The sequence below is a fragment of the Natrix helvetica genome, assembly GCF_964273705.1.
Source record: "Natrix helvetica genome assembly, chromosome: 2".
NCBI lineage: Eukaryota > Metazoa > Chordata > Lepidosauria > Squamata > Natricidae > Natrix > Natrix helvetica.
The window spans coordinates 230,500,291-230,528,164 of NC_138552.1; the positions used below are offsets into that span (position 1 = coordinate 230,500,291).

Sequence of the window (27,874 nt, forward strand, 5' to 3'; positions counted from 1 at the left end):
TAATTACATAACACTGAAAGGGGAAATCTACATTTGATCTACTGCAATGAATTGTCAATATATATCTTTTTAGCATTTTTTTGTTACACTGGGGCAGAGAAGGCATTAAGCAATAGGCACAAATTTCTTTATGACATAATTTTCCAGTTTTCTATTTATCACAGTGATGACTAATTTTGATATCATAATATATTATTCTTCCCTTCCCACAGCCTGGAAAAGAGAGCCGCCTGCTACCCTTCCTGGTGATTATCCGTCTGATTTTCATCCCCCTCTTCATGCTGTGTAACGTGCAGACCCGCCGTAACCTGCCTGTCATCTTTGCTCATGATGCCTGGTACCTCACCTTCATGCTGTTATTCTCCATCTCCAATGGTTACTTGGCCAGCCTCTGCATGTGCTTTGGACCCAAGTAAGCGTGGCTTGAGATGAATGAATTGTAAGGAAGGAAAAACAACTGGTTTTTGGGTGGCTGGATGTTGTGCTGACGAGTTTTTGTTTTTCCTTCTAGGAAGGTGCTGTCTCATGAAGCGGAAACTGCTGGAGCCATCATGGCCTTCTTTCTCTCCTTGGGTCTGGCTTTAGGAGCCATCTTATCTTTTCCACTCAGATCCGCAATCTAATGAAGATACCATGGGGCATCTCTGAGCAGAAGAGCAGTAGAGTTATATTACCATGGAGCCTTTCTTGGCTGGGAGACTTGTTGCCTTAATACCTCTTGGCTTGGAAGAGGGCTTCTCTCTTACTGACCAGATGGCCTGGCTTCTCCCTGGGTATAAGACCTCCCCTTTCACACACACACACACACACACACGCACACGCACACGCACACGCACACACACCCTTTACCAGCACCAGCTGTTAATTATTTACATTGTCTCGATGTGTTGTGCTCTGCTTTACTATCTGTGGCAAGAGAATTGTTCCCAATCCACCTTCCAGCTTTTGAGTTGCTCCTGTGAATTTATTGAAATGTGCTCACAATTCATTAGTGTCTGCTCTACCCACAAAAGACAGCAGTAACAACTTGCTGCACCCCCAAAATGCTCTTCACTAAATGGCTCCATGGAAAAGGAGTCCTCTTCTTCAGCTGCGTGTTCAAGCTTATAAGATCCGTGGTTTGTGGACATTCAGAATTATGCAAGAACCTCAACAGCTATTACTTGGGGACGGGTGATGGAAAGTAGACCTTGGCTATTTCCACAGTTTTAAGTACTTTGGACAACAACAACTTCGGGGCCATGAAGTACTGGTTATTTTGTATACAAACTGAGTACGCCCTTTCTTCTGAAGGCTCACCTTGTCTCTTTTCCAAGATTTTGCATGATCTGGCTCTAGGGAGCAGGAATAAATGAGGTCATGAACTCTTCAGCATAGTGCAAATGATGCAAACGGATCATTCCCAAACCCGGCTGATCATCAGAGCCCCTGCAGTTTTCTGTGCTTCTTCATGAATTTATCAAACTCAGGATTTGCGTATTTGAACTCTGTTTAAAAATGGCTTTTTTTTTTCTAAGAGAACAGCTGTAACAAATAAAAAATAAGGGTGGTTTTTTTTTTGTAAAGTTTGAAGCTGTAATGTTGCCTTGTATTTAAATTATTTAGTATTGTTAATTATAGAAGTCCATTTCATATGGGAATACAACAAAGGCCAATCATATTGGAAAGTAGTCATTTTCAACAACCTAAAATCAATGGCCTGGCCTTAATATGGTACAGTTGGTCTTTTTTTTGTGTGAAGGAAAAATGGAACTAGAGCGCCATCTATTGGTCAACCTTTATATATTGCCATCTGTGAATCATAATGATACAGATAGTCTCAATCTAGGAATGTTAGTTTAACAATGATTTGAAGTTATGGTGGCCTTGGAAAAAGAGACTGATGACTGGTCCGCAAAATTAAGACTATTGCACATGCACACACACACACCCCTGCAGTCACAATTCAAGCAATTGGCAACTGGCTTGCATTTATGACAGTTGCAGTGTCTTGCAATTATGTAACCTTCTCAGCTAGCTTCTAACAAGCAAAGTCAATTGGGAAATCCAAATTTGTTTAAAGACCATGTGAGTCACTCAATAACCACATAAAAAGGGTCATAAAATTAAGTCCAACCACATGACTCACTTAAGGACTGCATTGCTTAGCAACCAAAATTCAGGCCCTAATTGTGATTGTAAATCAGGGACTATCTGCATATTAACAGTATATATTTAATAAAGCCAAAATACACCAGGCCGCCTTTAAGGCATTTAAATTGTGTGATATCCCCAAATAGCAAGGTGTAGAATGCTCCTTCAGTGGTTTAAATTAAGACAGCAGTTTTATTATTGGGTTCTGAAGTATTTACAGCTCAGCAGAAAGTGGGACATTTCAAGTAAAGTGCAGAATATTTCTGATAGGCTGACAGTCACCTTTTCTAAACATGACACTAAAAGTGTAGAATGACATCAATTGTTGGAAGCATGGATCTTTTCCACTTCTTAAATGTTGGAACATTTAATTTATTTATTTAGTTTGTCAAAGATGTACGAGATAACAGGTATAAGTATAAACATAAACATGAGCACATGAAATGAATACAAATAAATGGGGACAGTAGGACAGGGATGGTAGGCACTCTGGTGCGCTTATGCCCGCCACCTTACCTCACTTCTTAGGAATGGTGTGAGGTCCACAGTAGACAGTTTAAGGTTGAAACTATGGGGTTTGAAGAAGTAACAATTGAGTCAAGTAGAGCGTTCCAGGCATTGACCACTCTGTTGCTGAAGTCGTATTTTCTGCAATTGAGCTTGGAGCAGTTTACCTTGAGTTTGTATCTATTGTATTATTGTGGTGGAAGCTGAAGTAGTTGTTGACAGGTAGGACGCTGTAGCAGACAATTTTGTGTACTATGCTTAGGTCAGACCCAAAGCAGCATAGTTGTCTATGCTTGTCTAAGTGGTTGTCATGGTTGTCTAAGCCCAAAATTTCAAGCCTGGTGGCATAAGGAATTCTGTTTTGAGTAGAGGAGTGGAGTACTCATGAAATACTTCTGGACCCGCTCAATTGTATTAATGTCCGATATACAGCGTGGATTCCAGGCAGACAAGCTGTATTTGAGGATTGGTCTGGCAAAGGTTTTGTATGCCCTAGTTAGCAGTACAGTGTTACCAGAGAAGAAGCTTCGCAAAATTAGGTTAACAACTCTTAATGCCTTTTTGGCAATGCTGTTACAGTGAGCTCTGGGGCTTAGATAACAGGTATAAGTATAAACATAAACATGAGCGCATGAAATGAATACAAATAAATGGGGACAGTAGGACAGGGATGGTAGGCACGCTGGTAAAGCACATAAAAATTACAGTGAGCTCTGGGGCTTAGATCGTTAGAGATGAGTATTCCAAGGTCTTTGAAATTGTGAGGGTCATCTATGAGGTCATATCCCCCCCAGCTTGTATTTGGTGTTCTGACTTTTGTTGCCAATGTATAAGATGGAGCATTTGTTAGTTGAGATTTGGAGTTGTCAGTTGTTCAACCATTCTGACAACTAGTTAAGGTCGCTTTGTAGGGCAGCAGTATTGTCTTAATCTTTTTAAAGCATTTAATGGAATACTTAGGAAGCAATTACATCTTGCAGTATTATTTGCCTCACAGAGGAAAGGTGTTCACGTAACAATGCCTGGTCCTTTGATTATTTTATTGACCCCAAGCATTTATTGCTTTTCCTACATAGCATATAAAGGCCATTGTCTCTGCAATAACACGATACCAATGAAAATAAGGTAGCTAGTTGGAGCCCTATGAATTTCTTTAATGCAAGTTTTTTTGGCTTAATTTGGGTGGGGGGGTTATATTGATATAAACAAGAATATAATAAATTGAAGGATGTCCGTGATAACAGTTAACCTCACAATTTCACACACCAGAGGTGGGTTGCTCCCAGTTCAGCCCGGATCAGGTGAAGTATCTGGGTGAGTGGGCAGAGCCTCCCACCACTACTACGGTATTAGCGGTGGGAGGCTCCACCCACCCACCCGGATACTTCTGCGCATGCGCAGAAGTGTTGCACACTCACGAGAGAACCGGTAGTAAAAAAAATGGAAACCCACCACTGTCACACAGCTGTTGTCATAGCCCAGTGGTGGGCAACCTTTTTTTTCAACTGAGCCAAATCTCGCCAAAACCATGATTGAAATTTATTTTGAGAGCCACATTTTTAAAACCGAAAATACATAGGATGGTACACTGTTTTTAGTTTCAATAAGTTTTTATTGAGAATATTCTGCATGCAAGTATCCACATAGGTCGGGAGGATACAAATAACACAACTAATAAAACAAAAACTTTAGAACGATATTATTTATCGATAACGTTAAATTCCGTAAAATTTGCCTTACAATGTAGAGAAAATTACATCCTGACAATGACTGACAAAGTCACAACCACTAATGTGAACATTGGCCTTGCATTTCCTTGGATAGTTTGAGTAAGTCAGGTTTGTATGTTGTTGTTTTTAATTTCATCTCTCTCTCCCACTTTCTTTCTTTTTTTCTTTTTCTTTCTTTCTCTCTCTCTGGCTCTTTGTCTCTCTCTCCCTCCCTCCCTCTCTGTCTCCCTCTGTCATTTTCTCTGGGTGTCTATCTGTCTGTCTCTCTCTCTCTGTATCTCTGTCTCTCTCTCCTCCTTCCCCCATCTCTGTCACTCTGTGTGTGTGTGTCTGTCTGTCTGTCTCACTCACTCTGTGTGTGTGTCTGTCTGTCTCTGTCTCTCCCTCTGTCTCTCTCCCCTCCCTTCCTCTCTCTCTGTCACTCTGTGTATGTGGGTGTGTCTGTCTCTCACTCATTCACTTAATCACTCACTCTGTGTGTGTCTCTCTCTCTGTCTGTCTATCTTTCTCTCCCTCCCTCCCCCTCTCTGTCTCTCTCTGTCTGTGTGTGTGTGTGTGTGTGTGTGTGTCTGTCAGTCTCTCTCTGATTCCCTCCCTCCCTCCCTCTCTCTGTTCCTCTCTCTGTCTGTCTGTCTCACTCACACACACACACACACTGTGGTCACCTTGTTGAGTGTTCCAATCACATTTGAAACACTCAACAACTGGCCTGCATTTATGGTATTTTGCAGCATTCTGCAATCATAGGACCAAAATTTTCCACGGTGTGGAGCAGTGGCGAGATTCTGCGCGGCGAGCGATGATTCCGGGGGCCATCCGGGAAGATGAGGAACGCGAGGGGGGACCCTGCCCCCCCCACTGATGGCCTCCGGAATCATCGCTCGCCGCTGCTCCACGCCATGGAAAACAGGTACGCGCGCACAGCTCAGAAAATTACAGCCTCGGAGACTTCGTAACGGCGGGAACTTGTTGTCACTCGCCTGGGCTTTTGCAGAAGCTTCCCTCCGAAGCCCGAGAGGAGGGAGGGGAGCGGGCGCCCGGCACACAGAAGAGCCGCATTAAAGGGTGTAAAGAGCCGCATGTGGCTCGCGAGCCGCGGCTTGCCGACCACTGTCATAGCCAGATCTTGAGGGACCTTTGAAAGCCCAGGAGATAATGGAAACTAATCTTTGGGGAGAAAAGATTCCACAATGTGGGCCCCCCAGCAGGAGAGGCTTGTTTCATTGGGCCTGCCCAATGCAGCTCGCCAGAGACGATGGAAGCTGTAACATGCCTATTGGGTTGGATCTGGTGGGATGGGCAGATAAAACCAGGAAGAGGCAGTACCTCACATAAGCATGATATATAAAGAAAAAATGGCTGCAAATATGTTGGTCTTTTGGGCCATAAAGCTCCACCATTGTGTGACAGTGAACTTAAATGTGAGTTTGGTTTAACCATTTTCTGTTTATCCAACCAAAATATTTGAAATTTAGAGTATTGATCCTGAGGCTATTGCTATTTCACAAGCTACACGTCTGTTAATGCTGAAATCAGAAAACTGGCACAAAGTCCTTTTCACCAGCTCCTTTTCCTGTCATTTCCTGGCAAGAGAGAAAGGGGGAGAAAAACTGTTCCCTACCTCTTTTCATGCTCATCATCGCAACCTTCCACTAGGTGTCAGCAGTGGAAAATGCAATCATTCCTCTCCTTAAAAGTGTGGTGTGGCAGACAGTCTTTCAACACATTCAAGTTGCCCAAATGACAGGTTGCTACTGCAGAAATACTCCACAGGGGGTTAACTTGTTGCTTGAGCTATTTCTGGACCTGGGTCTCCTGGTCTTCTGAAAGCCCAAATGTCCAGAGGACTAGTACACCTAGGCCCAGAAGCTGCCTGGCTGGTGGAATAGAGGCAGGGTGTTGAATGAAGCTCCTAACAGTCCACCCACCAAGCAGCCTACAGAGCACTTTTGGATAGCTTTACTGGGCTTAAAGGGTTTATTCTATCCTCACCGTAACCTTCCAAGGGGGTAATCAACCACATGTGGTTGCAGCATATAGTAGTATCTCAAGGAGTAAGCAAAATAGCATCAGGTAGGCAAAATTCCAAGGAGATGCAGTGGCTCAGTGGCTAGTCGATCAGAATGGTCGGCAGTTCGGTGGTTCAAATCCCTAGTGCTGTGTAATGGAGTGAGCTCCCGTTACTTGTCCCAACTTCTGCCAACCTAGCAGTTCGAAAGCACGTAAAAATGCAAGTAGAAAAATAGGAACTACCTTTGGTGGGAAGGTAACCGCTCTGTGCGCCTTCGGCATTTACTCATGACCATGGAGACGTCTTCGGACAGCGCTGGCTCTTCTGCTTTGAAACAGAGATGAGCACAGCCCCCTAGAGTTGGGAACAAGTAGCACATATGTGCGAGGGGAATCTTTACCTTTACCTATTCAAAATGCCAGCTCTTCACTGCCTTTACATGACAAGCAGTTCCAAGCTGCTATCAGATTATCTGCTATAATAGATGAATTTCTGGGAACTATTCAGTGTCATGGTGATACCATGCCCATATAGGAAGCAGTTTCCAAGATACATGTTGTAGAGATCCTGAGAGGCCTGAGACATCTTGCAAAGCATGAGAAGGCATTGTCTGAAGGAGTCCAGCGCCAATGGAAGGCAATTAGCAAAGAAGGAGAACGATGCGTGGCCACAAACGTATACACTATCTGTTGTCTTCTAGTCCCGAGTATCTTTTCCCTTTATAATAGGGTGATTATTTCTTCTGCTTCAACAGGTGAGATGTTCTTGCCTTTGCCTTGGAGAGTGGATTTCACCCAGCTTTAATTTTTAACCCAGCAGCTCAGCCAGAGTAGTTTGCTTTGCCTACTGAAATTGCTTTTCCTGCTATGGTTAAATTGCAACAAAGAGCCCTGTTCCTTTGGGCATCTGGCCACACTAATGAAGCATGCAATGAAGATAATCCAGGATACTTAACAACTAGGGATGCAACCGTTGCCAACCACCACAGTTACAAGCAGAATTTAATGGGCATATTTTCACTTCCAGGACATGTGGCATCTCAGGGGAGGCAGAGCAACCTCTTGGGGTTCAGAGGGAAAGGCCAGAGTGCTGTGATTTCCTACCTACTTTTTCCAAGCTTTGGAAGCTCCTGAGCCAGCCTGATATTAGGGCCTGCCTAATAACCTTCTCCAAGCACTTAGGACTGTGATGGCAAATCTATGGCACATGTGCCAGAGGTGGCACGCAGAACCCTCTCTGTGGGCATGCGTGCTGTTGCCAGCTGCTCTTTTAGCCAGCTGGTCTTCGTGGGCATTGGAGTGCCAGAAAATGGCCTGAAAATGGCCCCCCAAAACTGCCTGAAAACAGCCAAAAAACCAGGGTGCACACACTGGCCAGCTGGTCTTTGGTTTTCCAGTGCTCCGGCGCACATGCACGAGGGTTCCAGTTTGGGCACTCAATGCAGAAAAGGTTTGCCCTCATTGACTTAGGAGTTGCAATGCAATTCCCTATTTAAGAGACAGGAACAAGAAGTGAGGTTATTGTTCCTCACTTTTGTCCCTTTATTTTATGGCTCGGGTTGACATCCAGTTGTTACTGGCGGGGCTACAAGATAAAGGGAGGGCAGACGGCAGCATCCCATTGAACCTCAAGACAGGCGAGGTTGGGAAATGAAGCGCCTCTTTCCCTAGGATGCAGGGGGATCTCTTGCCCTGCCGACCGTTGACGCCCTTCTGGCTTTTGCAACATCAGCTGGACGGGCGATGCAAATGGAAAGCTCCCTATGCATCCACCTAGGCATCAAAAGAGGAAAACAGATGAAGTTAGAGCGCCCTCTGGTGGCAATAACGAGACTTTCAGGCTCTCGAGGGAAGGGCGGGGGAAAGGGCGGGAAGGGAAAAGAAGCCGACTGTCGAAACCAGCAAGGCGGGAGACTTAGCGCAGAAACTACGGTCTCATCACCGACCAGCCACCATACTGTCTCCCTGCGCTACCGTGGGAAGGCTCTGCGAAAATAGTCCTCGACGGCCTCCCTGGGCTGAAACACGTCAATCAAAGCAGTTTGAGCGACCCTCCCGGAGGGAACCAACCGCGCCGTGGGAAGAGCCGAGAGCTTTGCAGAGAAAGTTTGCGCGGAAAGCCAAAGAACGAGCGAACGTCTCTGAATGGGCACAAGCGCTTTCTCCAGCGAGATCTCTGACCTCTGGAAGTGCTCGGGGGCCAGGTTTTTCAAATCAAAACGGTTGGGATTGAAGAGCGAAAGATTGTCTTCCATCGCCTCTTGAGCGACGCAAGCTCCATTTTATCATGCAAACCCCACTTTAGAACCCAGTTCAACCCCCGCCAAGTCGCCATCACTGCAGAACATGACGAAGAGGAGACAGGAGAAAGCGCTGAACCTGAGCGTCTCCGCCCTCCGCCCACTCGCTTTCACTTAAAAGGGAAAGATCGGAGGATCCCACAATACGCACCACGCGATTTTTAAAAAACCCACCTTTAGATTACAATTGCGAGCATTGAACACAGACTCGGAGGCATTCCATGGACCCCGTCCTAAACATTTTCAAGCTGCTTTATTATTCCTAATCCAATTTATGATACAACTGTAGAACTATTGGTGATTAAAAAGAGAAATTCTGTAAACGTTTCAGCCTTTCAGATCTTCCAAGTTCTGGACTTTTGAAGAGAAACAAATGTTCATATTTCAATATTCCTTCCCCAACCATTTCTTTTAGATTTTTTAAAAATAAATATCAAAGGAGCTGGTAAGGAGCATCTAATAGGCAAGGTGCTTGTATAAAAGCTCTATTTTATTACTCGTTTTAGAGACTTGGGAATATGTTCATACATTTTTGCTACTGTGGGATACTTGGTGCTCTCTTGAGTTTGGTTGTTTTCTTGCAGATGTTTCATTAATAACTGCATAACATCATTGAAGACTGATATTATCTAGATTAACAATGAAATATCGGCAAGCAAAAGCCCTGAGCTATAGAATAGTCTCTTTTATTGGAAATTTAAGTTATTGCTGAGCAGATCTCCACCATCATTTGCTAACCAGGAATGGCTTATTGATTTCCTGCTGCTATTCTGCTGGTAGACAGGATACCGATCTATAATGTAACATTGTTAGGAAGGGCAATTATATCTATCATGAATTGTTACAGCTGGTTACAAACACTGGAGAAAAATTGGGGTTTAATGTTACAAATCATAAAATTAGCTGAGGAATGGGACAGATCTTCAAGTGCGGCACATTTAATCTTTCTGGCCTGCCTGCAGAAAGGCTGAAGGCTATTGGAAACTTGGAATGATGGTGGCTGAGATTTTCTGGTCTGTTTTTGTTTGTGGGAAGAGATTTAAGAGGGTTGGGTTGAAACAATGTAACTGGGGTCCCATTGTGGCCCGTAACTCCTGCTCTGATGTCAAAAACCAACCCAAAGAAGGTGGGTTGAGATTTTTAAGTGTATTTATGCATCTATAAGGTTTAAGAAACCACCTTTGCCCTTAAAATTTCTTTTAAAAAATAGGTTGACTCTGGATGTTTGAAACACTATCACAAAATGCTCAATTCTGACATCCAGGTTTCTAAGCCTTTAAATTGCCAACCAAGTCTACTTAGCAACAAATAAACCCACATATATCCCTTCAGTGTTGGGTTCATAATTTTTTTGCCTTAAATTAGAACAAAGCTTCCATTTATAACCCCCCTTTAATTCAAATGTTTTTATACCAGGTAGATTTTATATATTATAGATCATAGAATTGTTCATGTAATCATACTGTAGAGACATTCTGTGGTATGTAAGACATTTGGGGGGGATAGAATAAAGGAAGAATACACTATAATTTCATTTTGGGCATTATTTAAAAATATATTGCAATACTTAAGACAGGGTTTGCATAGGATATGCAAGCTAGTCACTTACATTTCAGCTTAGTATTTTAGGTAAACCCAGTCCATTAAATCAGTTTATAGTTCAGTGTATTTATGTAAACTGAAACATTTGGGTTAAACACCAGTAAGCATGCATGTTGTACAAACCTAGCTTTTAAGTGCCTTGTTTTCTGGGAAAGCATCCCCATGTATTAAATATTATTTTCAAATAAAAACATGTGTTGTTAACCTATTAATCCATCAATCAAAGCAACTTGAAGGAGAATAAAAATTAGACTTTAAAAAGCTATTAATGCGAGCCCTTATAAAAAGTGGGGATAGTGTGTGCCAACAGAAAAAACCAGCATTTGCACCAGATACATCCACCACTCACCCAAACAGAGAAAAAATAAATAAATAGAGATTTCATACTTGGATGCAAATGGATTCATGCTTTGTGGGCTTTGGAAACATTTGCTTTTCAGCGTATAAAACGACTAGGGAGAGTCGTCAAAAGAGATTAGAAGAACCCTTAACAATCCAATGAAAGGATTTCTTCCATTATTAGATAAGGGATGGCATCATTTCAAAGCCGAGAAGAACAAAGGCAACCCACAGCAACAGCGCCATCAGAGGGTGCTGTCGATCTCGGAAGAGGCCCTTTTAAGGCGGATGGAGCAAAGGCCCGAAGGGTTTCGGCATCAGCCTCTATAAAGGGCCGAGGGAAACGACGACAGTTCCTCTCCGGGCTGCGCCGCTCTCCCTGTCGGAAGGTCACGCCGTGCTCCAGGCTCGTCTCTCCCGCCGTCGATCAAAGTAAGGGGCCTTCTCCAGCCAGAAATGGAAAGTCGAATATTCTCTTCCCGTTTCTACATGGAAAAGGGCTGGGAAAGTCTCGTCTCCTCTCTCTCTCCTCTCTGCTTCGCTGCCGCCTCTGGCGCAGTAAAGAACCGACGACGAGGAGGCCAAGTCCCCCGGGCCACGTGCTTCCCGGGCGAGCCGAGCGCATGGGCCTCCGGGTCTCTTACCAACGCCCGGCTCTCAGTTCGCGGGGCTCGCCTGGGTGCCCGATTGGGGTTAATTCACGGCCTGGCCGCGGAGGGGGGGGGGGGATGAGGCCTAGCCAGGCGGGCAAAGCGCTGTGGCGGTGCGTGCACTGCGCCAGGCCTGCCTGCCCGCTCCCCCCCCCACCTCCACACGCGCACACACCGCGCTAGCCTGCCATGCTTGAGTGTCGAGCCTCGGATTAGCTTCCGCTCACCTGCTTGCTTTACGATTATCCGCCTTCTGGCGAGCAGGGCCAAACCCGCGTCTGGCGCTGCGCCTTCCTCGAGTACCCCGCGTTCCTCGGCGTTGCAAAAGGGCCGCTTTCGTTTCTGCCCCACGCGAGTTGCAAATAGGTTGGCATCCAGCCTTAACTCCCCTCTAATGCCCCATACATACATACATACATACATACATACATACATACGTGTGTGTGTGTGTGTGTGTTTCTGGCATTACAGCAGCATCTCTGAATTAAGGTTGGATGCCAACATGGATGGATGGATGGATATCAAAAAATAGATAAGACCAAAAAAATGATAGATTAGATAGATAGATGGTATATTTTATTTATCTATCTATTTTTGATCTGGGTCTAACGGCTGGGATTGTTGCTGTTTTCGTTCATATCCATGGAAATTTCAGCGGGATTAGAATTGGAGTCAAACGAACAAAGGAAAAAGAAAGCGGAGGTGGATCTCAGGGTAGCGTTGCAACACGTGTTATGAGGCTTCATTTCAGAACCTTGATCTCTTTAAACCAGGAAATAATCCTGGCTATAAATCCTTGGGGTTTTTTTGGGGGGGGAGGGGGGAATTTAGGATGAAGGAATCACAATGCATTGGAAGCCAGTCAACCTAAATCTAGATTTAAGCTGTGCTGATGTAATGGAATGTGTGGATGACCTTGGGGAAAGAGTGGGAGAGATGCTGCTTATTGGGAAACAAGCCGACAAGAGAGGCAGGAAATAAAATAAATGTTATAAAATAAAACTTAGTAGTTTAATGGTCAGAAAGAAATTTAGTAAGGATTGTCCTAGGTTCAAGCAATTAAAAGGTGGTTGTGGGAAGTTTGTACTTTCAGATTATGTTCATATGGCCTTACAATAAAGTAGAATTAGTTTATCTAATCCCATTACCTTCTGTTTTACCTGGGAGGGCTGACATTTTATCTGGAACTTCAGATTTCTGATGTTCTGGCTTAGTAAAGATGTAACAGAGCTAAAAATGCACTATGCTCATTACTAGAAGTAATTTTCTAGAGACCTGGAGGAGATGGGAGAATGAGCAGGGTTATGTTTTGGGCTGGAGAGAGCTGCTGCCATCTAGTAGTAGGATTCATTTTTTAATAGGTATACCCGGTAAGGAGGAAGAAGGCATGCCGTTTGCCCCACTCCTTCCCAGCCATTCACTTCTTTATTTTCAGCAACCTGTGGCTATTAAGCTAAGGCTGAGATACAAGCCTATCTAATTTCAGTCCTCCATCCTTAAAGGCAGGCAATGCTAGATATTTCTCTTGCAAGGTAGTTGGCTGTTAAATTCCACGATATAAGATGCAACTTTGAGCATTCTGTAAAAAGGTATATGCCTATTACAAAGGATGTGAACTCTTGAGTTGTTTTCCAGATGCCTGAAGAAATCCAGCATGGTGAAGAGGATGTGGAAACATTTGCCTTCCAGGCAGAGATCGCCCAGCTTATGTCCCTGATCATCAATACTTTCTACTCCAACAAGGAAATCTTTATGCGGGAGATAATTTCCAATGCCTCTGATGTGAGTATAGAGACTTGGAGCTAGGGCAGAGGAAAAGTAGAAGGCAAGAGTGCAGGGAAATTGGTAATATTTGGAGTGGATTGAGTAAAACTAAAATTTAAATCACATCTCCTTGTAGTCCTTTGCCCTGAAGTCCCAAGAGATAGGAGTTAAATCCAACCCATGTAGAAGACACCAGTTTGAAAAAAAATATGACAAGTGATCTGGATAACATCGTAGTATAAAGCCCAACTGTAATAGCATGATATTATATTTTGATTAATGGAATTCAAAACAGTTTTTTTAAAATAATGATTAGTGAATGTGATTAAAGAACATTACTTCAGATGTAAGGAGTAAATCTAGTTCTTTAAAGCATGTTCTATTTCAATACTATTGCTAAAAAATTGGCATTAGTAGAAAAAATTACAGGTAAACAAATGATGGTTTTGGTAAGAAAAGGTGCAGAGTTCTAGTCCTCAATTGGGCTCAGCTTAATGACCAAGCAAATGTTAGAAGGGAAAGTAGAATTCCCTGTTGCTCCTCTGCCATAGGTTAGTCATTCTTGTGAGTTCTTTTGCATGGCTGTTTCATATTCTTGTATACTTTTTTCTAAAACGTAAGCACACTAATATTTGTTTTTGCTTTGGTAGTACTAGAAAAGAGAGTTAATAGTAGGTACAATAATTGCAAAAATTATTTGGTGTGTTACTTTTAGTAACGGAATTGAGCCCCCTAATGTTCCATGCTTTGTAATGTGAAGGCATAAGGAAACATGGCTTTAGTATAATGGAAGACAGAACAACTGTGTTGCTGAATGTCTGCCACTGGGCATACAATCAAAGCTAAGATCATACAAATGGTCCATCTGTCTCTGTGTTCTGTTCCTATTAGTAGCTAGCTATGTGCTTAAGAATCCCACAAGGCGGCTCAATTTTAGTCCTCCCTGATTTATCTCAGGTTGTATAACTTCAGGATCAATGCCCCATCTGAACTCTGAAAGTCTTGAATGCAGTTCCTGGAATGCTTCAAAAGCTTGCTATTGAATTACAATGTCGACCATATTAAATGCAGGGAGAGTAATCTTAATATTCCTATTTTAATTAAAATACTTTTTCGTTTAAGTCAGCATACTTTTACCTTGGCTGTAACCACTTGCCTACTCTAGCCCTTCCTGTTTGAAATACGATTTCCAACTTTTAATATAAAGTCAAGCTCATTAGGCGCATATTACCTAAGACTGCCCTCTATCTTTCCTATTTTTGATTTATAAGTAGCTGTGTATTAACTGCCCTCCCTGCCATGCTCCTGTAAATGTGAACCTGGCTTTATTGAGTGGTAATTACCGGTGAACCCTGGTAAATTCCTTTAAGCCAAGGTCATCACTTCATTTTTATGGTTGCAGATTTCACAATTTCAAGTCCATGCATGTTTTTTGTTTGTTTGACACTGAGCTCATCTAATCCGTTCTACTATACAAGAGGAGGTGAGGCATTTGCCATGTTATACCAAAGCAAAATATCAATTCTTTGATTAAATTATGAAGTACAGGAGAATATCAGTCTTACTTTCAAGAAAGCAACAATATGGTCTCCCCCTTTGTTTCTAGAGCCTAATAAAGCTGAGTTAGATTATGATTATATATTCAGCGACTAAGAATGAGCACCATTAAATCCAGAGGGTTGCCTTTATGACTGGGAATTAAAATTGTACTAAGAAATATGTCTTTTACTCACAGGAAAGTTTCTCTAGAGTATGCACATGAGTCCTTTTGCCCTTCGCAACAGACATATGCTTTGGAGTAGGTTTGTGGTTTTTTTTTTCTTTTTAAGGTTTCAAACCAATCTTTTGTTTCCTGGACTTCATTTCTTTAAAACTAGAGGTAATATAGATTCTTGAATTATGATTGAAGCTTGACAAATCCACAAAACATACAATTTTTAACCTTCTAGGCTTTGGACAAGATCCGTTATGAGAGCCTAACAGATCCTTCAAAGCTGGAAAGTGGCAAGGAGTTGAAAATAGATATCATCCCCAATCCTCATGACCGTACCCTTACGCTGGTGGACACTGGCATTGGAATGACAAAGGCAGACCTTGTTAACAATCTGGGCACTATTGCCAAGTCTGGCACAAAAGCCTTCATGGAAGCATTGCAGGTGAGTGGGTTCAATTGGTAATGCTTAGGGTCTTCTCTTGGCTATGAAGTTCTGACATCAAAGTTCTTTCATAATGTGGTCAATTTGTCATAAATATGTATATCCTCAAAATTGAGTAGCACTTGATCTAGAGGTGAAGATGCCTCCCACATGGAAGGTTGAGAGTCCAATCCTAGCAGTGACAGATGTTTCTCTATCAGGCACAAAGAGAAAATATCTGCTGCAAACTCTGCATAGGTGTGAGGAAGGGCCAATAAATGCTCAGCTTCATTTAGTTGCCCTGATTCCAACCTGATAAAAGGAATTGGAGTTTTAAAATGTATAACTTCAAACTTGGTGATCAGCTGAATTCCTTTGGTGATGGATGTATCTTCTGTAGATAGGAACTGACTATGTGGAGAAGGGCATTTGCTGAAACTAGCAGGAGCATCAAAATAGGAGTCTTGAATACTAACAAAAAAAAGTGAATAAGCTAATTCACCTTAAGCAAAATAACATCATGGACCTGATTTATTCTACTGGAAAGGCGTTCTTGGATCCCTTTGACTGACTGAGACACTGCTTGTCTTGTCCGTGTACTTGAAAACCTGACCAAGGCATTTCCAGGAAACTTGCCTTAAAAATAAATAAGGCATGACCTAAGAATTTAGTAGTGGCATGGAGTCTGTGAAATAGTTATAGGGGTATCAGCTGCCCAGGGTCATGTATGTGAAGAAGGTGGCTATGCAAATTGAATAAATAAAATCAAAACCAAACATTACAGGATATGGAATCCTATGTCCAAGATGTACTTTCTATATGCATAAGATGTAGTTGGAATTATACCCCACTCTTACTTGGCGATGCTAAATTTACCATAAGGTGTAGCTGAGCTGAATTTCCTATGGATAAAACATGCTTTTGCTGCTATATCAAAGCCCATGTTTGTAATCTGGTATGGTAGAAGTTACTGTTGCCTGTTATACATGTTGCATCCCTTGTTTTTTAGGCTGGCGCAGACATCTCCATGATTGGGCAGTTTGGTGTGGGATTTTACTCTGCTTACCTTGTGGCCGAGAAGGTTGTGGTCATCTCCAAGCACAATGATGATGAGCAATATGCTTGGGAGTCATCTGCAGGAGGCTCCTTCACTGTCCGGGTTGATCATGGTACGTAGTGCTTTTGCCAAACATTTGCCATGTATATAAAGAGTGATGCGGGAGGAGGAGGAGGTTGAACCAGGGTTTTTAGTTGCTCCAAAGTAGCAGGCAGATTATGGCAGCCTGTTCATTACTTGCTGCACCATTCATTCTGGTTCCAGGACCGCTAAGGAACAGGGATGGAGTGGTCAACATTAGATGGTGGGATATTTTTAATATTTTAAAAAATGGTCGAGCTACATTTTTATTGTCCTTAAGACAAACTTAATGCATAAAGTGATATTCATGATTCCACATCATTACTAGATTAAAATGGGTATACCTGAACTGAAGACACAACTTTTTCCTGTATCTTATTGGATACGATGCGGTGACACCATGCCTTGCTTATTAGCATGGCGGGACATACCTGTAACTGAAATCTTCAAATCTCCCCCAGAAATTACCATACATTTCATTGGATACCTTTACTCCTCTTTTTTCTTTTACATTTCCAATGTTAATTTCTTTTTTTGCAGCAGCAGCATTTTCTCCCCTAGGCAATATTGTGCTTTTTAGGAAGATTTCTTTTAAAATACAGACTATATTTCTAGAAGGTTATACTTGGCAGTGCATATATTTGACAGGAGGGGAAACTTTGGTGCAAATTGTAATGTTGACTTTTGTTAGAAACACTCCCATTTTTTAAGTTCTGACCTGGATTTTTCAATTTAGATTCAGAGGAAATAGCACAGGCCTCAAAACTCAATGCAGTATCTAGCCCTAGTAAAATGGCTCTCTGCCCCTGTTCTAGGTGAACCAATTGGCCGAGGCACCAAAGTGATCTTGTACCTAAAGGATGATCAGACAGAATATCTGGAGGAACGCCGTATCAAGGAAGTTGTGAAGAAGCACTCACAGTTCATCGGATACCCCATCACCCTCTATGTACGTATTGGGGAGCAACAGGTCTGATAATAAATAATAATTGCTGCTTTTAGCTCTTTAACTACAGCCAATTTCACATTCCTGCTTCTGGGGAAATAACTTTCTGAATACTCCCAAGGTTGGGAATCTCTTTTTTCCCCTGGTAGCATTTGGGTTTCACCACATTCCCAAAACATGTTTTGAAAGTAAGTCAGTACAAGAAGAACATTGATTAATCTTGGGGAGGGTGATCAGAATTGTGAAAGGTCTTTTCAACCATGTTTTTTGAAAAACAGTTGAAGAGTTTTGCCTGGAGGAAAGGGGGGTAATGGTCTTTAAATATCTGAAGGGTTGTCCTGCACACAGAGCAAGCAGATTTAGTCACTCTTTTTCTAAAAAAAACAGAAGTAGAAACAATGGGTGAGAATTGGAGAGAGAGAGGTTTTGGCTAAAGTTTGAAGAGGCATCCTAATGCTAATGCAAAGAGTTACAGGTAGTCCTTGACTTAACAATCATTTGATCGGCACTTAGCTTGCCTGTTTCTAACAAGCAAATGGATTCAGACAAGTATAAGATATGTTTTTTGAGCTTGGACAGGTTTAACTCTGATACCTGGTGGGTAAATGTGACATTTCCAGATTTACTCAAATATGGCCAACATTATAACAAACCCGATGAAGTCAAAACGATGGCATACACACAGTGATGTCATCATGCATGTGTTGTCATCCCACACATACTCTTTCCAGAGCATCTTGCCTGATTTTGTAACAGAATTATTTTGCCTGTGATGAAGTCTTTTATTTTAATTAATACACCATAAATAGAATTAATGCATCATAAAAGCACCTTTGGGACAACCATGACCTGGATGACTCAGAATCACCCTGGTCCTCTACTTACAACCACAATTAAGCTCAAAATATATGTTGTTAAGTGAGAAATTTCTTAAGTGAGTTTGCTCCATTTTCTGACTTCTCACCAGATTTGTAAGTGAATCACTGCAGTTCTTAAATTAGTAACCCGGTTGTTAAGTGAATCTGGTTTCCCCATTGACTTTGCTTGTCAGAAGGTCGCAAAAGGTCGATCACATGACCTTGGGATACAGCAATGGTCGTAAATGTGAGTCAGTTGTCAAGCATCCGAATGTAAATCAGGTGGCCACAGTCATAAGTGGGAACAATGGTCAAAAGTCATTTTCTTTCCGTGCCGTTGTAACTTTATATAGTCACTGAATTGTTGTAAGTCGAGGACTACTTATACGTTATCCATTCCCAATTGTTCTGAAAAGCTACAGTAGAAATGTATTAAAAACTGTGCTTGGGTTTAATGGCAAATAAAGAAGGGTAAAAGGTATGCTACTTCATGAAGTTGCAGACAGGTGTTAACACTCAAGCGCTCAAAAGCATTGGTTTTTTTTTTTTTTTTTTGTCTTTAATCCAAAGTTGGACTCGCACACTTTAAAACAGGCAGCAGAAATCCTCAAAGATCTCTTAGAAAACAAGCTTGGAGCTCCTGAACTGTCCTAAGGAAAGGACTTGCCTCATTTTCTGAGCGCTTGCAGTAGACTTGATGGGAAGGAGGCTGTATCTGCCAGTCCTTTATGTTATCCGGCAGACCTTAGTAACGCCTTTCCTTGCCTTTGTAGCTGGAAAAGGAGCGGGACAAGGAGATCAGCGACGATGAGGCTGAGGAGGAAGAGGAGAAGAAAGCTGAGAAGGAGGAGGAAGAAGAAGCCCCCAAAGATGAAGAGAAGCCCAAGATTGAGGATGTGGGTTCAGATGAGGAGGAGGAGGAAAGCGGCAAGAGCAAAAAGAAGACCAAGAAGATCAAAGAGAAGTATATTGACCAAGAAGAGCTGAACAAGACCAAGCCCATCTGGACCCGCAATCCTGATGATATCACCCAGGAGGAATACGGCGAGTTCTACAAGAGCCTCACTAATGACTGGGAAGACCACTTGGCAGTCAAGGTGAGTGAGTGACTGGGGCGATGAGAGGGAGAACTGATCTGGAGATCCGTCTGACTTTTGCAGTCAGCAGAAAGAGGTCCAAATGGCAGCTGCTGGGCTTCTTTAGAACTGACCATGCTTAATGTTACTGTTTACAATTGCCTGGTTAGAGCCCTGAATACATTGTTTTGCTTGTTACAGAATATCTTTCACATTTTTTCCCCATTAAGGCAGCTCTCACCAATACACAACTTTTAGCTTCTTTTTTTCTTGCATCTGCTTTCTCTGACTCTTGCAGCAGAGAATATTTCAAGGTGTTCCTTAACTGCTGGCTAGTTGTTTCGTGATGAAACTGTTAAAGACAGTTCACCCTGCGAAGGGAACCCCCCGCCCCAGTACTTCTGTTCACACCTGGCATGAAAAATAACCAATAAATATAAGACCCTGGCTCAAGATTAGGTAAATGGAAATAATGGGAACTGCACCACACCGTGCACGTTATTGTCCCTCGTGTCAGTTTTTCCGTAAGGTGATATTTAGCATATTTAGCAAGTGTGGGCGGAGGAGAGAATGAGACTTCCTCTTTCTTTTGCTTGCTTTGCCCCGTTAAAGTCAAATTTAGAAGATAATATTGAAAATGAGGTCTGTCACTTTCTGTATTTGAACAAGATTCTGTCCTTTTCTGACCTTCAGGAAGAGTTGGGAGTTTTCTGCTAGCGTACAAGGATTTTTTTTCTGACACAAGTTCATTTCAAAACTCATAATTTCAGGAGATTTTCCCACAAATATCTTCCCACTTTAGGGCAAAGGCCAGAATGCAACAGCTGAAGTCATTTCTCAATTTGCCCAATTAATGGCTGGATTGAGAGAGCTATGCTGGTTTCCATTTAGCTTTGGGTAATTCAAAGTCCAGGTTCTTTAAAACCTTACATGATGCAGGACCTGCATATCTGTGGAATCAGTTTCTGCCAAGATCTGGGGAGAGCCCCATTCAAGTCTCTTCATATTTCCATAATTGGGGGGGGGGACACACATGCTGTTTCTAGTGGCGCCCCTGTCTTTTGGAGGAACGCCCAGCCCGAGGTTAAGTCAATAGCAACCCTGCTGGCATCCAGGAAAAAGCTGCCAAGAGCTGGCTGTTCTAGAAAGCCTTTGGGAAATGATGGTGGTAATTGTCATAATTGCATTGCGTAGAGGGTGTTAATGGATGGGATGGTTTGCTGATGTTTGCGGTAATGAGTGGTTTGCTGATGTTTGCGGTATTAATAAGCCACTTAAAACCATTTTTGGAACAGAGCAGCAAATACATTGCAGAAAGGGAAGAACAGTTTTTTTGTATGGTCAAGGATGGCTCACTTCTTAGCGGATGTTAGTCAATTGGAAATTAGTCAGGGGCTCACGGGTTCTTCCCAATCTTCCCAGCATTTCTCTGTGGAGGGGCAGTTGGAGTTCCGGGCGCTTCTCTTCATCCCCCGTCGGGCCCCATTTGACCTTTTTGAAAACAAGAAGAAAAAGAACAACATCAAACTCTACGTCAGGAGGGTCTTTATCATGGACAGCTGTGATGAACTCATCCCAGAATATTTGAGTAAGTCCTGCAGCCTTCCTGCATTTTTTTTTCCAGCTAGAATGACAAGCTGCTTAATTAGCCTTTGGCTGACTAGTCTGCATTTACAATCCTCCTGTTTCCACAACATGCTTCATTCAGTCACCCACTAATCCAATCTGAACTGGTTTTGGCAACAGACAATGACAGTAATCAGACTCAAAATCACCATTTTGGGAATACAGGTAGGACTTGTGACAACAATGAAGCTCGAAATTTCTGTTGCTAAGTGAGACAGTGGCTAAGTGACTTTTGCTCCATTTTACCTCCTTTCTTGCCACAGTTAAGTGAACCACTGCTGTTGTTAAGTTAGGAACAGGATTCCTAAGTGAATCTGGCTTTTCCATTGACTTCTCTTGTCTGAAGGTCACAAAAGTTGATCACATGACCCCTGAGACACTATAATCATCATAAAGATGAACCAGTTGCCAAGTGTCTGAATTTTGATCAGGTGGCCATGGGGGTGCTACAAAATGGCTGTGGGGGTGAAACATTTCATAAGTTGCTTTTTTTCAGTGCCATTGTAACTTTGAATGGTCATTAAATGAACCGTACACAGGTTCTATTTTTTCTAGGCCTAGTGGGACTTTGCTCCAAGAAAGCACTGGTGACACTTAATGGCATCACTGCCTACTTTCACATCAGCCACGGGAGCAGCAGAAAGTGTGTTGGGGAATTGTGCCCTGGCAATGAGTTATGTAATACAAGGGTCTCCAACCTTGGCAACTTTAAGCCTGGAGCATTGCTGGCTGGGAAATTCTGGGAGTCCTCCAGGCTTAAAGTTGCCAAGGTTGGAGATCCCTGGGATAATAGGAAGGCTTGCTTTTTCAGTCATTCTTTCTCAAGTTTTTCATTTACTTGGAGAACTAGGTATGAAAACTGGTCTTTGGACTGCGTTCAAATATTTGACCCATTGTGGCTATTTGGGGCTGTGTTTAGCTTCCCCAAGTGTTCATTACCTAGGTCAGTTAATCCCTTTTTTTTTTGCAGTTCCCATGACACACTAACCCTCTTCCCCACCTCAAATCATCTTGTGGTAATAGGGTTTACACCTGGGTAATCCCAGTAGATTAGAACTAGAACTAGGCACCTCAACTGTCAAACAATTACAGGTAGTCCTCAACTTACATTTAAATGACTTCAAAGTTACAATGGCACTGAAAAAATTGACGTCCATTTTTCACACTTATGAATGTTGTGGATGGTCAAGTGATCAAAATTCAAATGCTTGACTCAGATTTGTGACAGTTGCAGTGACTCGGGGACGTGTGATCACTTTTTGCGGCCTTCTGGCAAACCAAATCAGTGGGGAAACAAATCAGATTCACTTAACAACCGTGTTACTAACTTAACAACAGCAGTAATTCCCTAAACAACTGAACAACTGATAAGAAAGGTCGTAAAATGGGGCAAAACTCAACAGAAATTTTGGGCTCAATTATAGTTGTACGTCGAGGACCACCTGTACTGTACAAGGTTGGGCAGTTACGTTTGTGTTTGACCTGTGGGATCATCTTTACTCTGAAATGGAGACCATCTTAGTAACAGTGATAGTTCATCCAAAAACTGGGTTTAGCAATGCCAATGTCCTACTATTCAACTGCATTCCCTTCTTCTGCCAGCCCAGAGTTCTCTATAATATATCATGTTTTCCTCTGATAAAACTGACAAGAGCAAGGAGAGGGCTGATTACCATATTTTTCGGAGTATAAGACGTACCAAGGTTTTGAAGAGGCAATTTTTTAAAAAAAGGAGGTAGGTTGATGAGAGAGAGAGAGAGAAATACATTAGGTAGGTAGGTAGGTAGAGGGATAGAGAGAGAGACATATATATATATAGAGAGAAATACAGTAGATAGGTAGGGAGAGAGAGAAAGTAGGTAGTTGGTGAGGGATAGACAGAGAAATACAGTAGATAGGTAAGCAGATGTTTCCAGGTGTATCCATGTGCTGTAGAAAGAAATTGCTGACAATCTGCAGCATCTAATACTTTGTTTCTGCTGGCACAGCACTTGATCAATGTAATTCTCATCAATCAGTTAAAGAGCTTTCCAAAGGGAGGGGGGTTGCGCTCTGCAAATGGGTCCGTTTCTTTTTTTTAAAAAAGGCATGAAATAGCCTTGGGGGGGCTTGCAGAGTGCTCCTGGGGGGATGGGGAGGCATAAACGAGCAAAAAACAGCATGTTTTTCATGAAAACGGGCCTGGTTTTTGTCAAAAAAATTGCATGCATTGCCTTATGGAGGCTTATAGAGTGCTACTGGGGGGTAAAAAATGGCCCATTTTTTGCTCATTTCTTCCCTCCCCAGCCCCCAGGAACTCTCTGAAAGCCTCCATTAGGCTTTGTACGGCCATTTTGGTGAAGGGGCGGGACTTCGGGAGGCAAAAAATGCTGTATTCGATGTATAAGACGCACCCAGATTTTCAGCCTCTTTTTTGAGGAAAAAATGTCCATCTTATACTCCGAAAAATACAATAGCTGAAGGGAGACAAAAAGGAGATTGGTTTTCTTTGCACATTCCTGTTTATCCACTATTTCTTCCAAAAAAGTGAAGCATAAATAGCAATAGCACTTAGACTTATATACTGCTTCACCGTGCTTTTACAGCCCTCTCTAAGTGGTTTACAGAGTCAGCATATTTGCTCCCAACAATCTGGGTCCTCATTTTACCCATCTTGGAAGGATCGAAGACTGAGTCAACCTTGAGCCTGGTGAGATTCGATCTGCCAAACTGCTGGCAGCCAGTGATCAGCAGAAGTAGCCTGCAGTACTGCACTCTAACCACTGCGCCACCGTGGCTCATATCCCTGAATTCCTTTTGTTTAAAAACATGTTTAGTGAGATGGGATAGATGAATTGTCTGGCCTAACCCCTTTCCCAGTATCCGTGTCTGTGCAACAAATGTCATAAGTAGCTTTGCTCTATAGGAGAAAGGAAGACATGTTGGGGTATTCAGGATGTTTTTAAACTTCCACCAATCGGAAAGACTGGGAGTTATTTAGAACAATCAGAATGCATTGCATGGCTTCCTCTGTAAGGATATCGGAAATGCCTTGGGAAGAAATAGGTCCAGGTGAATGGATCTAGGAGAATGAAAGCTGACAATAAATCCAGGTGGAACAAAGCAAAAAGTCTTTGCAAGTTTCTATAGCACATCATTGTTGGATGCGAAAGAGCTCTTCAGTGCATTAACAACTCGATCAGACATGAAATAAGAACAAAGTGCACTTTAGAAGGAGGGATAATAAATATATGCATGGTATTTATACACATCCTCTTTCATCCTGCAATCATTGTAGGATGAGTAAAAAATGTTAATCAGTCTGTTCTTATCTAGATTATATCACTGCCACAGCTGTTTCCCCAACCCCCTGATTTTATTTACTTCTCTTCTAAACATAGACTTTATTCGAGGTGTAGTAGATTCTGAGGATCTGCCCTTGAACATCTCTCGTGAAATGCTACAGCAAAGCAAGATTCTCAAAGTGATTCGCAAGAACATTGTCAAGAAATGCCTGGAACTATTTGCAGAGTTGGCTGAAGACAAAGAGAATTACAAAAAATTCTATGAGGCCTTTTCCAAAAATCTGAAGGTGAGAGTATATATATTTAGTTTGTTTCCTAATGTAACTAGTTATTGAACTATGCTAGCTGTGAAACATACACACTGCTAAGCTATTTAGGTAGGTATATTGGTTTTTTAAAAATATCCTTTTGTTTCTTCCATAAAAAGAAAATGATTTATAATCATCTCTACCTACCGTTTTTGGTTCATTTCCATACTTAAATGAAAATTTTGATATGCATGGTATCAAGATTTGTCTTTTTAGTTTAAATTGCCCTGTTGAAATGGGGGCGGAGAGTGTATAAATCCTGATATATAAATACATAAAAACTCATTCACTTTCAGCTGGGGATCCATGAAGATTCTGCCAACAGGAAACGTCTCTCAGAGCTCTTGCGCTATCACACGTCTCACTCTGGAGATGAGATGAATTCTCTCACAGAGTATGTGTCCCGAATGAAGGAGAATCAGAAGAACATTTATTACATCACAGGTGAGTGACAGTTCACTGGCCCTGACTAAGCATCTCACATGACAGGAAAGCTGTTTGCCCTGAACAGCCATCTTCGTATTCTTGATCTTAGCTTCAAGACTTACATTGAATTTTCTAGGTTCTTTGGAACCCTGTATTGTATTATCCTCTCTACTGAAATATTGCCTTCCCTAGCTCTTATGGAGTGGCGTGGGAGGGCTGGGCTCATTCTATCAACTGTAGGATTGCAGAAACCTGAATCTCTAAGCAGTTTTAATTTAAGTGTTTAAAGAAGTAGGCTTTTGAGAAGGGCTTGTGAATATTCATATTTTCATCCTCCTACAAATTCTATATGCCATATTCAAGTTCCAAAACCACCTCCGTTTTCAATGCATTTTTAAAAATGGTGATTCACTGCCAGAATCTCCTTAAATTATGTTACATAATACATGCAAATTAAAAAATGCAATATTAATGCACCTAATAGAAAATGAAATTTGCATTCTGAAATCCTAAGGTTTTCTGCAGTTGGTTTACTCTGCTGAAATATTGTCTTCACACTATTCAATAGTGGAACACACAGTTTCAGTGTATTGCTTAAAGTTACAAGTACCTTTTAAACTTCTACAGCATCCAGTTTTATTATGAATTATTGATTCTATGGGTATTTCAAATAAATATTACAGAAATACGTTAAAATAGTAAATAGCGAAGTAAATGAAATACTTTTGGCATAGCTTTCTGGTACCACCAGTTTTGGAAATGCACCCTTTGACATCATTAAAGAGCTGGAATGCCCCCTTGCCTGATAGTAGGATAGGAACAGTTGATTACAATATCAAAGGATTTGGGGGTTTTAATAACCAGAGAACCAATACACTTACAGTGTGCCCTTTTATGGAAGCTATTATCTAAAAGGGAACTGTGCTGTGATATTATTGGAGGTCCACATGTGTAACTGGAAATTTACCACTTCCACCTCTCTGGTACTGCAGGAGAGAGCAAAGAACAAGTGGCCAATTCTGCCTTTGTGGAACGTGTGAGAAAGCGTGGTTTTGAGGTGATATACATGACGGAGCCCATTGATGAATATAGTGTTCAACAACTGAAGGAGTTTGATGGGAAGACATTAGTATCAGTCACCAAGGAAGGCCTGGAACTGCCAGAAGATGAAGATGAAAAGAAAAAGATGGAAGAGAACAAATCTAAATTTGAGAATCTTTGCAAATTAATGAAGGAAATACTGGAGAAGAAGGTTGAAAAGGTGAGATTATCATGTTATTGTTGCCTTTTATTGTTGAGAGCATTGATGTCATTATGGTTGCCCCAGCATATATTGTTGAAGTACCATGGCTTACAATTTGGCTTATCTTTCTAGGTGACGGTTTCAAACCGGCTAGTCTCTTCCCCCTGTTGCATTGTTACCAGCACCTATGGTTGGACAGCCAACATGGAACGTATCATGAAGGCCCAGGCTTTACGAGATAACTCTACTATGGGCTACATGATGGCCAAGAAGCACCTGGAGATAAATCCTGATCACCCCATTGTAGAGACTTTGCGTCAAAAGGCTGAAGCAGACAAAAATGACAAGGCTGTCAAGGATCTAGTGGTACTTCTCTTTGAGACAGCATTACTTTCTTCGGGTTTCTCCCTGGATGATCCACAGACCCACTCTAATCGAATCTATAGAATGATCAAGCTGGGATTAGGTGAGTTGCTAAAATTTCCTCAGGAATTTGATACTTATCTGAAGAGGGAAAACTTGCCTAGTGACCGCTTCACGATATTAGTGTTTTGCCCTGATGTTTTCACCTCAGAATAGTGGATATTTGGCAAAATAAATAGTGGATATTTGGCTTCAGCAAAAACATACCTTTTTGATTTGGATAACAGTATTCCTGGAAATCTTCCCATAAGTTTGTATTAACCTTTAAACAAGAAGAAATGTGTCCTGAAAGGGTAAAGTATAAACTACATGGGGTGGTCCACATAACACTGCATTCTTTCACGTTGGCTGGCTAAAGATATGAAGCACTGCCTGGAATCAGATACCAAACTCTGAAGGACCAAGAAAATATTTGTAGCCCTGATGCAAACTGGCAGTTTGAAATATCAGATGTTCACATACTCAGTAAGAGTAAGCGCCCTGCCTCAGATTCATTACACATGCACACACATTGCTGTACATACAAAAGCACTTACCTACAATAAGGAGAAAACATTTGCCCACCTTCATGCTTAAATTGTAGAATAAACTCTGATGCGTAAATATGGTTTACTCACATCTCTTAACATATCTGTATAACCATATAGATATTCATAGTGGGCTTTAGAGTTTTAGTATATTTGTATACTAAGGTCATGGATGTGTAGCACTATTTCTAATTGGGCATGGCCTAAAATACTTAATCCTTTTCTCCTAGGAATTGACGAAGAAGAAGCTCCTGTTGAAGAATCCATTTCTACTGTATCTGAAGAGATCCCTCCCCTGGAAGGAGAGGAGGATGCCTCACGCATGGAGGAGGTGGATTAAAGAGGAGCTGATCTTCCCTCTTTCCTGCCTCCCTCTTTCCCTGTGCCATCACCTTGCTCAGGAACCCTGGCAGTGCTAACTGCACCCTCAAGATGGTCTCTGTGTCTTTTATAAATGGTAACTAACATGGCAGGCAGCCTTCCACATTTATTTGGTCTGCCTGCTTGTTCAAAAATGCTGCTTTAGGGGGAAAGGGTCAGTAATTGTTCAAAGGGTTTTTGCTCCCCTGTCCATGAAGATTTTGTTCTAGTTTTAGCTTGACCGCCAAACATCCATCCCACTATAGCTGAAATAAACACCAGAGAATGTCCTTCCCTCAAATATAGCAGTGAGACACCCCCACCCCTAAATCTCTCGCTGCTGCCTGTTGTCTTGAGAAAGCAGGGACTTGCAATCTTGTTCATTGTGTATGGTTTTGTTCTACTGGAATTAAAATAAAAAAGAATATGGTTTACAATGAAATGGGCTTGTTGATTTCATTATTATGGTCAGTCGCACAGTCAGCCAGAT

At 42.0% G+C, this 27,874-nt stretch overlaps 2 protein-coding genes across 8 annotated transcripts in view; both read left to right on the plus strand.

Annotated features, from left to right (window-relative positions):
* Window positions 1-1,568, plus strand: part of SLC29A1 (solute carrier family 29 member 1 (Augustine blood group)) — an 89,258-nt gene extending 87,690 nt beyond the window's left edge. For all 7 annotated transcript variants that reach the window (XM_081942238.1, XM_081942240.1, XM_081942241.1 and 4 more), the window contains 2 exons: window positions 213-412; window positions 512-1,568. In XM_081942238.1, coding sequence (XP_081798364.1) covers window positions 213-412; window positions 512-623 — 312 coding nt within the window. In that variant the 3' untranslated portion in view covers window positions 624-1,568. The remainder of the gene's footprint in view (window positions 1-212; window positions 413-511) is intronic.
* A 9,326-nt stretch (window positions 1,569-10,894) lies between these two features.
* On the plus strand, window positions 10,895-27,826 carry HSP90AB1 (heat shock protein 90 alpha family class B member 1). Its single transcript, XM_081943564.1, has 12 exons — window positions 10,895-11,053; window positions 12,907-13,053; window positions 14,985-15,191; window positions 16,180-16,339; window positions 17,124-17,257; window positions 18,885-19,208; window positions 20,610-20,775; window positions 24,194-24,384; window positions 24,702-24,849; window positions 25,824-26,092; window positions 26,207-26,540; window positions 27,255-27,826. The coding sequence occupies exons 2-12, from the start codon at window positions 12,907-12,909 to the stop codon at window positions 27,362-27,364; spliced, it is 2,190 nt and encodes a 729-aa protein (XP_081799690.1). The 5' UTR covers window positions 10,895-11,053; the 3' UTR covers window positions 27,365-27,826.
* Window positions 27,827-27,874: the final 48 nt, after the last annotated feature.